Raw genomic sequence first — 14657 nt, 5'->3', positions numbered from 1 at the left:
TCTCTTTGCTAGACTCAGTTTCTCACTTAGTTAGTTATTTTCAAGTATTAATATGGGAAATGAAGTAAGTACCTAGTAAAGGAAACCAAACTTATGAGAATAATTTCTTTGTCTAAAATACAAATGAAGAGGATGGTAATCCTTAATGCTTGTTTGCATGATAAAGTACCTAGTTTGGCTTAACTGATCCTTCTTTGCTTACATCTGGTTCTTGACCGTGTTCTACGTAGAAGATGTCTGTATAATGAAAAATTTTCTGGACCTATGCCTTTGTTTTTGATTTTTATTGTTGAAATAAAAAGACCTGAAAATGTTGATTCAAATACTCCCTTTAGCAAACTATGATTTTTAAAATCAGAAGATAAGGTGCATTGGAAATAATTTTTTATGATGAAGTACATGTTATTTTTACTTCATTGCCTTTAGAAGAAAAACAACAGTGAAGACATTATGTATTTATGCAGACTACAAATCTGATGAAAGCTATACTCCAAGCAAGATCTCAGTCAGAGTAGGAAATAATTTTCACAACCTTCAAGAAATTCGGGTATGTCTTTCAGATTTTTAAAAATATGCCGTCCTTTAACTTTTACTCGTTAGAAGATGGTCACAGTTGACATTACATTAGACAGGTTATAATATTAATATATAAAAGAAAAGTTGTTAATATTGGAGAAAACATGTTCGAGTGTATAATTTATTTTCTTTTGAATTCTGATTGTTCTCTTCATTTTTTCCACAGTATTTTATTGTGGAAATTATTAGACATACAGAAAATCTCAAAGAATTGTGCAGTGAAACCCCAATATACTCACCTCCTAGATTCTTCACTTGTTAATGTTTTGCTGTGTTTGCTTTATTACAATCTGTTCATTTAATTTTTTTGTGCATTTAAAAATAATTTGCTGGTGTTTGTCCATTTCACTCCAAATACCAGCCTGATGACATATTGGTAGAGTTATCAACATTTGCTTAATGTTCATTTTTTAAGATAAAATTTATGAACAATTTTGCATAATCGTAAGTATATTATTTGGTGAGTTTTGAGAAACACATACATTTATATAATCCCAACTCCTGTTAAAATATAGAACATTTCCACCATTCCAGAGAATTCTGTCATACCTGTTCCTAGTCAGTCTTCATCTCTATCCGACCCTTAGAAATAACAATTACACTGATTCTATTTATTGATTTTTTTAATCATAGATCCATATTGCCTGTTTTACAATGTCATATGAATGGAGTCATACAAGATATAACTTTTATGTAAGGCTTCTTTCACTCAGCCTAGGTTTTTTGAGATTCACTGATGTTGCATGTGTCAGTACTTCATTATTTTTTACTTCTGAGTTGTATTTCATTGTTCGAATGTACCACACTGTATTTATCCTGCATGACGTTATTAGCACAGTGCTTTAGTCCTGAAGTATTTGAGAGATGTTTTCAATGACTTTGAACTACATAATTGTGAAGCTCTGTTGACATTTTTTGGTCAGAAAATCATTAAGCCCAAATAATCATTAAAATCTGGTGGTTCTGAGAGATTTGGGAAGCACTTGTGATCTCAAAAGGCCTCCAGTTAATTTGTGGTCTTGGCTCTTATTCGATTTAGTGTTTATATTAAGGCTAGGTCTCAGCTGGGCGCGGTGGCTCATGCCTATAATCCGAGCACTTTGGGAGGCCTTGGCAGGGGATCACGAGGTCAAGGGTTTGAGACCATCCTGGCCAACGTAGTGAAACCCCGTCTCTCCTAAGAAAAATTTAAAATATTAGCTGGGCATGGTGGCAGGCGCCTGTAATACCAGCTAGTTGGAAGGCTGAGACAAGAGAATCTCCTGAACCTAGGAGGCAGAGGTTGCAGTGAGCCAAGATTGTGCCAGCCAGGGCCACAGTATGAGACTCCGTCGCAAAAAAAAGACTGTCTCTAAATTTATATTTCTTATCAGAGTTAGTAATAAAATACTTAATGCAAATCACATGTAGTTTCATTGTTTTCCTATTAAATCAGTGTTGTTCTCTTGCAATATTTGGATATGTACTGACAAAAAAGAACAGGTGAGGATGTTGTCCAAAGTATTCTTGTTGTCGTTTTGTCCGTTGAGATATTTATTTTTTAAAAAAAAATAAATAAAAATTGTATGTATCATGTACAGTACGATGTTTTGAAATATATATATTTTGTAGAATGGCTAAATCAAGCTAATTAACATATGCATGACCTCACATACCACTTTTTGTGGTGAGAAAAATCCACTCTCTTAGCAATCTTCAAGAATATAACACATTGTTATTAATATAGCCACTATGTTACATACTGGATCTCTTGAGTTTATTCTTCCTGTGTAACCAAAATTTTGCACCCTTTGACCAATGTCTCCCCAATTTGTCCCTCCACTGTAGCCCCTAGAAACCATCATTCTCCTCCTGCTTCTGAGTTCAGCTTTTTAAGATTCCATATGTGAATAAGATCGTGTTATATTTGTCTTTCTGTACCTGGCTTGTTTCATTTAACATAATAGTGTTCTCCACTTCCATCCACATTGCTGCAAATGACAGGATTTCCTTCTTTTTAAGGCTGTATAATATTTCATTGGGTATATATACCCCCCATTCATTTATTCATTAATGAATATTTAGGTTGATTCTGTATCTTAGCTATTGTGAATAATGCTGCAGTGAACATGAGAGTGTCATCTTGCTGACATCTGAACTCAAGCTTGTTACTTTGAGATGACTTTTTTGAAATGGAGTCTCACTGTCTTGCACAGGCTGGAGTGAAGTGGTGCAATCTTGGCTCACTGCAATCTCTGCTTCCCAGGTTCAAGCAATTCTCATGCCTCAGCCCCCTGAGTAGCTGGTATTACAGGAATGCGCCACCATGACCAGCTAATTTTTTCTATTTTTAGTAGAGACGGAGTTTCACTGTGTTGGCCAGGCTGGTATCGAACTCTGGCCTCAAGTGATCTGCCTATCTTGGCCTCCCAAAGTGCTGAGATTACAGGCGGGAGCCACCATGGCCGGCCCTTAGTTTACTTTAAAAAAACTTTTCTTAAAAATGAATTTCAGCTTCTGAAATGTTGAAAAATTTCCATGTTGTAAATTAGATAGTTTTAATTTAAAAACATTTCTTCATTTGTGTGACAGGCCATGCTGGTTGCTGTGTACTTCCCATGCTTGAATAGATTCATAAATAAATCAGCTCTTAGTTTTCTTCAATCCTTCTATTCACTCAGTGCTTTTAAAATTCAGAATATTGAAACTTTTTAAAATCATAGTCTTTTTTTTCTTTTTTTTGACGGAGTCTTGCTCCGTTACCCAGGCTGCAGTGCAATGGCCTGATCTCAGCTCACTGCAGCCTCTGCCTCCCGTATTCAAGTGATTCCCCTGCCTCAGTCTCCTTTGTATTTTTAGTAGAGACGGGGTTTTGCCATGTTGGCCATGCTGGTCTTGAACTCCTGACCTCAAGTTATCCACCCACCTTGGCCTCTCAAAGTGCTGAGATTATAGGTTTGAGCCACCGCACCTGGCCTCTTATTATTGGACCAATTGATAACCTTCCTCTAGTCACATATTTGATACATTTAATCAGTGTTTATTTCTCTGATGACATATTTAATTCTACTTTATTAAAAATTTCACATTATCAAATGATTGGATCACTCATATTGATAAGCTTTTTGTAAGTGGATGTGGCTTGTTTGGATTTATAACTAAAGGTTTGTCATATAGTTCATATATTGCAAGTGAAACACTAGCAATAAAATGTTTTGTTTTGATATAAGTGCTATATATTGGAAATGTCCACTAGATGTCACTGTTGACCTTTATTTTCTAGTTTCATAGCCTATTTGTAAGAAGTTCAAGACCTCAAGTAAACTTAGTTGTACTGGTTTTTCCGGGAGAATATACATTCAAGAACTCTTCAATGCATTTTTGGGAAATGTACATATTTATATGACATTTCTAGGTATTTGTATTAAGGATGTTTTGTATTCTGTTGTAAATTTTACTAACATTAAATAAGGATTTTGAGAAATTAATGAGAAATTCTAAGTGATATTTGGACCTTGTAAAATACTTTTAATCTAGTCTTTGCTTCTATTATGTCATTTAAGTGCTGAAACATTAGCCATATAGAAAAAGGGCCCTTATAGGTAGTCTCTTAATTTTTTCTAAGTGTGTTTATATTTCTGTTTAGTAACCACATAGCCTCATGAGACCAGTAATACAAAATATTACCAGGTGATAATGTGAGTTGTTTTCCTGAAAAACTTAATGAACATACTACTTTTCTGCCCCATAGTTCTCACTAAGGAACCATAATTTTTGAATGTTGCTTTAAATTATTAATGCCTGGCTTTTGCAGCTCATATGAATACTTTTATCTTTTAATTATATATCTTTGTATGAGATTTATACAATTTACCTTTTTTTCTTTGTGAGTTAAACAAATAAGAGCCTGATAGCACTTTGCTTTTAAAGGAAGATGAAGTAGATCATGATTTTATTTTTTTTGTTACTCTACCACAATATCGAAATATAAAAAAAAATCTTTACTGCATCTAACTCAGATACTAAAACAAGTGATTAAAATAGTGTGAACTTTTATGAGGTTTTTAGAGCCATCATTTCATTAGTTATAATACTGATTTAACTGAGTGGAAAATCCACCTAAGTCTTTTTATATTTTTCCATGGATGCTTGCCCACTGGAGGGTGTAGTGTAGTGTAGTTTTAATAGATTTTCCTTTTTTTTTTTTTTTTTAGAAATTATTTATTTTTTTACTTTTTATGCTTTAGAGACTTATTTTTTTGTAATTGTTGATTTGAAGTAGTAATTTCAAAAAATAGTCTAAGATGAGAAAAGCTAATAGCTGCCTTACTTATCAAAAAGTTATCCTTTTTCTATCCTGTTTATTTTCCTTCATTTTAGTTATGAAGCATATATTGTATCCAGATCTTTGTTACTTCTATTGATAACTCTTCACAAAGGCATCAGGCCCTTTCTTTAATAACCTAGAATGTGTATTTAAACCACGGTGTCTGAGGACTTACATTGAACTTTCTGCTGAATAGTCACAAGATTCTAAAACTGGATTTGGGCAAACAGAATATTTTTAATGACAAAATTGAAATTATTTGTGCTTCTCCTTCTACTTTCTTGTATTCAAAATATCCCATTCCACATAAATTGAAAACCAGCAATTTAAGAACAATTTATAAGATGTTTGCAATTTATTGCTTCTACACAAGAGACTATTTCTGTATAGAATTGACAATATAGAATTTTAGAGTCTACTTTGTCTTTCTTTGCAGAATGCTTCATCTTAGTTGGGTAACTTTTGTGCGTAAGTCATGTTATTCAAGAGAAAAATCAAGATGGTAGTTTTTAAATTCTTAAATCCTTTGCATTTTCGCAATATGTTTTGGTTTAATGTTGTTCTTTTGCTGTCAGAAGAGAAAATAATGTGTGAGATAAATTTTTCTTTTTGTTATTTACAGCAGTGGACCAAAGAACATTATATTTTAGATGTGACTATTATAGCATTTTAGAGAACATCTCCAGCTGAAATTCAAGGATACTCAAAGTCCTTTTTGGTTTTCTAACTAGTTATTTTTGTTTTAAAAGATTATTGTAGAATATTTTGTACTTAAATATGAAACTAAAGTGCTTTTTTAGACATACTATGACAGTTCTCAAAATTATTTCTATACCATTATATGAGAAACAACTTGTTGAGATTAAGCAGATACTTTTAGCATATGTGGAAGTTGTCCTTTGGTTTATTGGTTCTCAAATTTGTGGCCACGAAAGGATAAAATATTGATAGAGCACAAGAGCACAAGATTGAGCGCATAAGTGAATCTTAAGCCCTGTTTTTGTCTTCAGATAATAAAGCTGTTACCAAGTGATTTTTTTTCTTTTTAAGGAGGCTTGAAATAAGTCTTCAATGTTAAAGAGAGCTGTAATATTTTCCTATGGTTCCATGTAGCCTTTGGCTCTCTACTTGTGTCTTATTTCAGTAGCACAGCTATGTGAGTCCATATATGGTACTTTGACAGAAGTGGTTAATATGTCATTTCTTCTGATGAAATAATGCTTCCTATTGTAATTTGAGTTCCTCTAATGTGTGTAGTAGAGTAAGAAATGCAGACAAAAGCTCTGGCTCTATTCATTGATCCCAAAATCTACTTATATTTACTTTTTTATGAGGGGCCTATTTTAAACAATTTGTAATAAAGTGGAATGACTTAGGTAGTATCTATAAACATAAATTGGTTTGATAAGACAAAGTATAATTTATCAAGTCTTCGGAAAAATAGTTTGTGTTGAATTTAGCTAGTTTAAAATAGTTTTTTTTAAATTAGCTTTTAATAACTAACTTTAGTTCATCTTTGAAGTCATTGTAGAATGTTTTGATATGATACACATAGTTTTTAGGCCAAAAAATGTTATCTTCTAACCTTCTCTAAAAGCAATATATAGAATGCTTGAAAACTTTTATTTATTATTGTATATATCACTTATTTCCAGAATGGAGCTGAGGTAACTATGCATTTGGGCATATTTCCTTTTGGAACTAAAAGATGTTATACAGAAAAGTATCATCTGTATTTTTAAGAAACTTTATTGTATCTTGTTTTTGTTTGACCGCAAACTTATACTACAGATTATTTAAGAGATGTAGTCTGGCATTTCATATGAAATAAATTCATGCTTTATTCTGTGAATAGTGCTGTAGGGCCTGCCAAGTGCCAGGTACTATGTTAGATACTGGGAATACAATGAAGTCACAGCTTCTGCTTTTGAGCACTTCATAATCTCATAAAATAGATATGCAGAAAATTCACAATTGCCATATAGTGTAGTAAGTACATGGAGGTGACTATGGGAACGCAGTGGAATATTAGGAGCAGTGGTTTAAGAAGCTGAAGAGGTTGATGGTTCAACTGACTGTTTAGGATAAATACAAAGCCTATTCATGTGCAAAATAAAGTGGAAGCATTCTAGCAGGATCATGATGTACATAAAGGTATAGAAGCACAATAGCATGGCATAGTGACAGAAGTGCAAGTAATTTAGTCTGTCTGGAAGCTAGATAGGTCTGAGGAGTGGTAAGAAAGACTGGAGAAGTACTTATTTATTCAGTACATTTATTGTGATGTGACATGGTTCCTGTACATAAGTTTGCATTCTTATGTACAGGAAAATAAATATACTTTATAATTGTAGCAAAATAAATATACTTTATAATTGTTTCAGTGAAAATGTATAGGCAGATTGTACATAATGTCAGACATTAAATGAGGAAACAGTGACAAAGCTTAATCATGGGAATGCTGGAGCTGGAGCGCCTAAAAACCAGGTAGATATAATATTAGCCAGGTAAAACTTATGAGGATTTAACTAAGGCTACAGCAGTTGGATTCCAGAGGAAGGGATATATTTGAAATAAATCAAAGACTTGTGACTGATTGCACCTGGGATATATTCAGAATATTGGATAGGATTTATGTAAGTAGAAAGGGGCATCTGGAATGCTCAGCTTAGGGAACTGGTTGAAAGTTGCCATTTACTATAAATGGAATATAGAGAAGAAACATTCTGAGGGGGAGGAGCAGGGAGAAAGGGGTTTAGATAATTTTGGTCACTGGTTTCTATATCTCTTCAAATGGAGAGATTTTCAGTAGGTAGTCCATGGATAGTGTAGTGTATGGTATATGGATCTGAATCTGAGGAAAGAAGTCTGGGTTAGAGGTATAGATTTTGGAATCATCGGTGTATAAATAGAAGTTTAGATATAAAAGAAGAGTGCTAGGGCTGGAACCATGGAGCTGCCAGTATTCAAGAACTGGATGGAAAATGGTTATTCAATGAAGAAAGCTGAGAGAAACTCTCAGAAAGATGAGAAGAAAATTAAGGCAATATGTTGTCGCAGAAGCTGAAAGAAATCAGGAGTATCTAGGCAGATAGGAACTGAAATATTCCATGTTTTTGATGTTTTAATAAGTAAATTACGTTAATTACATTGCCTAATGCAATTCTGAACTAAGGTTCTTGAAACTTAAGCACTCTTTGGAGTAACTGTTTCTAAATTTATAGATTGGGGACTAATGAAATGATTTAATAGCAGGAATTCCATCTTTTCATATAATATTTGAGCCAAATAAGATGATTCTGAGGATTCTTGTTTTGTTTCATAATGTGTTGATGTGGAAGGTTTGATACTGCTAATGCATACTTAAAGTAAACTTAGAAGTTGATGGGTTTTCTTTCAGGAGGGTTGGCCTGTAAGTTCACTTTTTCTCAAGGGATCTTTTGCAGCAGTTACAGAAGACCTGCCCTGTTTCTTTTAAGCAGAGTAGCAATGGTAGGAAAGAGCCTAGGCCAAAGAAGACAAAAATACCCATGAAACGTAAAAACCCTTTATTTAACCGTATGACAGGATACAATTCAGTAGAAATATGCACTTTACTTATGAAAATGAAAATGACATGGTTTTAGAAATGCAAATTATCAATCCCTCTTATAAAGGAAAACGTACTGGACAGATACAGCCTGCTGCTCAGAGCAAGGGTGGGCCCCTGGCTGAGTACCTAGCACATTGTCTGAAACAGTAGGCATTTAATTAAAAAGTTGGTAAATAAGCATACAATTACAGGACCCACCACTTACCCAAAGTTGTTAGCTTTTGATTAACTGCAGTATAGTCCCTTCAGTGGGCACCAGAAAGATGTTACAAGGAAAAGGGTCCCAATCTGGACCCCAAGAGATGGTTCTTGAATCTTGCGCAAGAAGAAATTCAGGGGAAATCTGTGAAGTGAAAGCAAGTTTATTAAGAAAGTAGAGGAATGAAAGAACGGCTACTGCCTAGACAGAGCAGCACTGAGGGCTGCTTGGTTGCCCATCTTTATTTTGATGACGCCAGGGGTGGGTTATTCATGACTCCACTTTTTAGACCATATAGGGTAACTTTCTGATGTTGCCGTGGCATTTGTAAACTGTCATGGCACTAGTGGGAGTGTAGCAGTAAGGATGACCAGAGGTCACTTTGACCAGAGGTCTCGTTGCCGTCTTGGTTTTGGTGGGGTTGGGCCAGCTTCTTTAGTGCAAGCTGTTTTATCACCAAGGTCTTTATGACCTGTATTTTTTGCTGACCTTGTAGCTCATCTGGTACCTTAGCATGCCTTAACCGTCTAGGAATGCAGCCCAGTAAGTCTCACCCTCATTTCACCCAGCTCCTATTCAAGATGGAGTTGCTTTGGTTTCACACACCTTTGACAATACCAGCAGTTACTTCATAGGCTTGCATTGACCCATGCTTGTGTAGTTTGCTTCAAAAAAAATTATCTGGGCAAATCAGATTCTCTGTCTTAGACATTTTAAAAACTTTTTTTTTAATTGCAAAAAACATATACCATAAAATTAACCAACTGAACCAGTTTTTGATGTGCAGTTAGTTCAGTAGTGTTACATGTATGGTATTCATAGGGTTGTGAATACACATTTCCAGAACTTTTTTGTCTTGCAAAACTGAAAATCTATAGTCATTAAATAACAACTCCCAATTTTCCACTTCTTTGGGCCTTGGTGAGCACTATTCTACTTTCTGTTTCTATGAATTTGACTGCTTTAGATACCTCATATAAGTGGAACCATATAATATTTGTCCTTTTGTGACTGTCTTACTTCATTTAGCATAATGCACTCAGGGTTCATGTTGTACCATGTGACAGGATTTCCTTTTTCAATTTTTTTAAAATTTAATATATTTTTTGAGACAGAATCTTGCTCTGTCACCCAGACTGGAGTGCAGTGGCGCAATTTCGGCTCACTACAACCTCTGCTTTTTGGGTTCAAGTGATTCTCATGCCTCAGCCTCCTGAGTAGCTGGGACTACAGGCACACACCACCACGCCCAGCTAACTTTTGTATTTTTGGTATAGACAGGATTTCACCATTTTGGGCAGGCTAGTCTTGAACTCCTGACCTCAGGTGATCTGCCCGCCTTGGCCTCCCAAAGTGCTGGGATTACAGGCATGAGCCACCTCACCCAGCCTCCTTTTTTTTAAAGACCAAAAAATATTTAGCGGGTACAAAATGTATGTACTTCATTTTGCTTATCTATTCTTTCTCTCAGCGGTCACTTGGGTTGTTTCCACCTCTTGCCTAGTATGAGTAGTAGTACCGTGAACAGTGGGTGTACATGTATCTTAAGATCCTTCATTCAGCTATTTTGGGTACATATACAGATGTTGGATTTCTGGATCGCAAGGTAGTTCTATTTTTAATTTTTTTGCCTTAGAAATTTAACTCTGAAGAAACAGAGGCAAAGTTAGCATCAGCAAGATCTGATACTGAGAGATAGTGATATAGAAAAGGGTGGGTAAGGTGAAGGGTCAGATGCAAACTGAAGTTATAAAGTAGAAGAGTACAGATATAAGATATGGGAAGACACAGAATGCTATAGAATGAATAAAATAGATGCAAAGGTAGAGACATAGGGAGGAGAAAGAACAATAGACTTGAGCAAGTAGCTAGGGTCTCTAATAGTCTTCATTTACTGAGCTCTCTCATACTTGGCCACTTTTCCTGGGTTCCATGGACACACGCATGCAAATGCACACATACACACTTTTTAGTATATCCCCTCATCCTGTGGTAAGTTTTGAGTAAATATTTCTGGCAACTAACATGTTGCTGTTTAAAACAGTGGTAATCAGCAGAGCTGCAGTAAATCTTGCTGAAAGTACCTGCTGAAGCATTTCATCATAATTTAAAAGCATATTTTAATACAGGTGAGCCTACTCAGGAACTTTATTTTTTTCTCAGCCTCGTGTTTTACACGTGGTAAATGAAGAATCTATGAATCTTCAGGTCTCAGAATAAAGGAATGAAAATATTGAAGCAGAAACTGGGAATAAAAGACAATGGACACTTTTCTGTGTCCATTTCTCCTTCATACAGGGACTAAGATAATTCTTCATACAAGGGTTTGTAGATATTTGGGGATCTTTCCTCTTGTGTTTGAAATTTTAGTTGATGGTACAGAACGGAAACTGTAGCTTCGCTATCTCACCACTATTTTAGAATCAGTTGCCTACTTTGTAATTAGATAGCTAATTAAGAATGATAATTAGCTAACTGGATGACTCACAACTGGTTTTGATTTCTGGTACTTAATTAAGTAGGACAGAGGCAATATGTAGAGGAGGCTTTCAAGAAACTTACAATGAGAAAAGATCTAGATTCAGACTAAGTGGTACCATGACTGTGAGGCAATGGTAGGGAAATGGTTCAGATAACACATTAACTATTTATCTTAATCTTTATTGAGCCTAAAGTCTTTAGATGTAATCTTCCAGATTAACATGTTTCCTAAATAGCTATGTGAATTTTCTTTTACTTATTTTTGATAATGAAAAGATTAAATTCTTGTTCTGGTTCTTCCATGTCTCCTAAGTTCCCATTCTTTGCTACCAGATAAAACTACCACATAATGGCAGATCCCTCATATTGAAAATACATAATCTTCTCTGAATCTTCTTCCTCATCAGTCAGGACAAGGGGGTTTCTTAGGGTTTGCCTGGCACATTTAGCTAAAATAATAATAATAATTATAAAAAGGCCAGGTGCGATGGCGTACACCTGTAATCGTAGCACTTTGGGAGGCTGAGGCAGGCGGATCATGAGGTCAGACATTTGAGACAGCCTGGCAACATGGTAAAACCCTGTCTCCACTAAAACAAAAAAATTAGCTGGGCATGGTGGCGCACGCCTGTAATCCCAGCTACTCAGGAAGCTGAGGCAAGAGAATCACTTGAACTCTGGAGGCAGAGGTTGCGGTGAGCTGAGATCGCGCCACTGTACTCCAGCCTGGGCAACGGAGCGAGACTTCATCTCAAAAAAAAAAAAAATTAAATAATGATAATTGTAGCACACTGGCAAACTACCATTTTTTTCTTATTTCTACCCTGAGACTGTGTATATGCTGCTAAAGAAACAAGATTTTTATAATAAATGAGTACCCCCATTTTTTTTTTTTTTTGAGACGGAGTCTCGCCTTGTCGTCCAGGCTGGAGTGCAGTGGCATGATCTCGGCTCACTGTAACCTCTGCCTCCAGGGTTCAAGTGATTCTCCTGCTTCAGCCTCCTGAGTAGCTGGGATTACAGGTGTGTGCCACCATGCCTGCCTAAGTTTTTGTATTTTTAGTAGAGACACGTTTCACCGTGTTAGCCAGGATGTTCTCTATCTCCTGACCCTGTGATCCACCCTCCTCAGCCTCTTAAAATGCTAGGATTATAGGCATGAGCCACTGTGCCCAGAACCCAATATTTTTTTAATAGGAAAACTTCTCTAATTTTATAATAAAAATCAATACAATTAATTATAATTGAAACTTATAACCAGTAACATGTAAAATACTATTTTACTGTATTAGTATATTTTATCTGTGAGAACAATTAAAAGTAGAAAATATATGGATTCCACCTCTAAACTGGTTAGGCTAGTGTTATTTTACTAATTTTTAAATTTGGTTTTTTAAATTGACAAAAAATTATGTATAGTTATGGTGCTCATAATGATGTTTTGATATTTGTATACATTGTAGACTGACTAAATCAAGCTATTAACATAGGTAATATCTCACATATATGTCATTTTTTGTGGTGAGAATACTTAAATCTGTCTTGGCAGTTTTCAGGTATACAATATATTGTTATTAATTATACTCACAGTGATGCACAGTAGATAACTTGAACTTATTTCTTATGCCTCACTGAAATTTTATGTCCTTGACCAATATTTCCCAACAGTCCCCCTTACTCCCAGCCCCAGGTAGCCATCATTCCACTCTCTGCTTCTGTGAGTTCACCTTTAGATTCCGTGTATAAGGGAGAACATGCAGTTCTTTTTTCACTCAAAATTTTTAAAATATTACTTAAAATAATCTTATTTTCTTTAACATACAGCTTTTCAATTTTGTATGAGTTAACCTAAGTAATTTCACTGTGTGAAATCCTCTAAGGTTGAATTAAAAAAGTAGTTACTCTGCTTTTATTTAATAGTATCCTTAGATTAAATTAAGATTTTTAGGAAAATTATAATATCCTTCAAAGTCCTCTTGGCTCCTTCTCTTCATTTCACTTAATTATGGTGAATCTGGCCAATCCGTATATGTAGTTTACATAGAATATCTTTTCTTGCAGTAACCATATGAATAATAACTATGTGGCTGTTGGCTTATTCCTCTAATTGCAGTTTCTTTGAGATTCATGAAAAAAAATGAATAGTTCTTTAAAAATTACTGCATCTGTTTTCATTATTTACTAAGTACTACACAGACCTACCTCATTTTATTGCTTTTCATCTTATTGCACTTTATAGATAATGTATTTTATTACAAATTGAAGCTTTGTGGCAACCCTGTGTCAAGGAAGTCTGTTGGTACCATTTTTTTCAACAGCATGTGCTCAATTCCTGTTCTATCACATTTTGGTAATTCTCATAGTATTTCAAACATTTTCATTATTATTATTAATATCTTATGGTAATCTGTGATCAGTGATTTTTAATGATGCTATTGTAATTGTTTTGAGACACTGTGAACCATGCTTATATAATATAGCAAACTAAATTGATGCATGTTGTATTCTGACTACTCCACCAACTGGCTGCTTCCCTATCTCTTTCTCTCTACTTGCGCTTCCCTATTCCTTGAGACACAACAGTATTGAAATTAGGCCAATTAATAACTTCATTAATTGGCCTAATTCAAGTAGGCCTCTAACTAATGATGATGGTCTCTAACTGTTCAAGTGAAAGAAAGAGTCTCACATCTCCAACTTTAACTCAAAAGCTAGAAAGAATTAAGCTTGATGAGGAAGGCACGTTGAAAGCCAAGATATGCTTAAAACTAGGCCTCTTGCTCCAAACATTTAGCAAAGTTGTGAATACAAGGGACAAGTTCCTGAAGGAAATTAAAAGTGCTACTCTAGTGAACACATGAATAATAAGAAAGCAATACAGCCTTATTACTGATATGGAGAAAGTTTGAGTAGAGAAGATTAAACCAGCCACAACATTCCCTTTAGCCGAAGCCTAATCCACAGTAAGGCCCTAACTCTCTTCAATGTTAGGAAGGCTGAGAGAGTTGAGGCTACAGAAGAAAAGCTTGCAACTAGCAGAGGTTGGTTCATGAGATTTCAGGAAAGAAGCCATCTCCATAACGTAAAAGAGCCAGGTGAAACAGCAGGTGCTGATGGAGGAGCTATAGCAAGTTACCTAGAAGATATGGCTAAAATAGTTGATGAGGGTAGATATACCACGCAACACATTTTCTTTGTAGACAAAACAACCTTCTGCTGGAAGAAGATGCCAAGTAAGACGTTCATAGTTAGAAGTCAGCGCCTGGATTGAAAGCTTCACAGGACAGCCTGGCCCTTTTCTTAGAGGCTCATGGAGCTAGTGACTTTAAGTTGAATGTAGCACCACTGTTCTAAAAATCCTAGGGCCCTTAAGAATTATGCTAAATCTGGCCGGGCACAGTGGCTGAAGCCTGTAATCCCAGCACTTTGGGAGGCCGAGGCGGGTGGATCACGAGGTCAAGAGATCGAGACCATCCTGGTCAACATGGTGAAACCCCGTCTCT

At 35.4% G+C, this 14657-nt stretch overlaps 1 protein-coding gene across 2 annotated transcripts in view; it reads left to right on the top strand.

Annotated features, from left to right (window-relative positions):
- The window catches only part of ANAPC10 (anaphase promoting complex subunit 10), a 126997-nt gene that overhangs the window by 43597 nt on the left and 68743 nt on the right, over positions 1 to 14657 (top strand). The window contains exons 4-5 of one of the 2 annotated variants that reach the window (XM_017534602.2): positions 427 to 547; positions 10837 to 11690. In XM_017534602.2, the coding sequence (XP_017390091.1) occupies positions 427 to 547; positions 10837 to 10893 (178 nt within the window). In that variant the 3' untranslated portion in view covers positions 10894 to 11690. Of the gene's footprint in view, positions 1 to 426; positions 548 to 10836; positions 11691 to 14657 lie in introns of those variants that run through there. The other variant, XM_017534587.2, reaches the window with a different exon arrangement.

The sequence above is a fragment of the Cebus imitator genome, unplaced genomic scaffold (assembly GCF_001604975.1).
Source record: "Cebus imitator isolate Cc_AM_T3 unplaced genomic scaffold, Cebus_imitator-1.0 Scaffold4, whole genome shotgun sequence".
NCBI classification, from domain to species: Eukaryota; Metazoa; Chordata; class Mammalia; order Primates; family Cebidae; genus Cebus; species Cebus imitator.
This window is presented reverse-complemented; position numbering and strand designations above follow the sequence as displayed.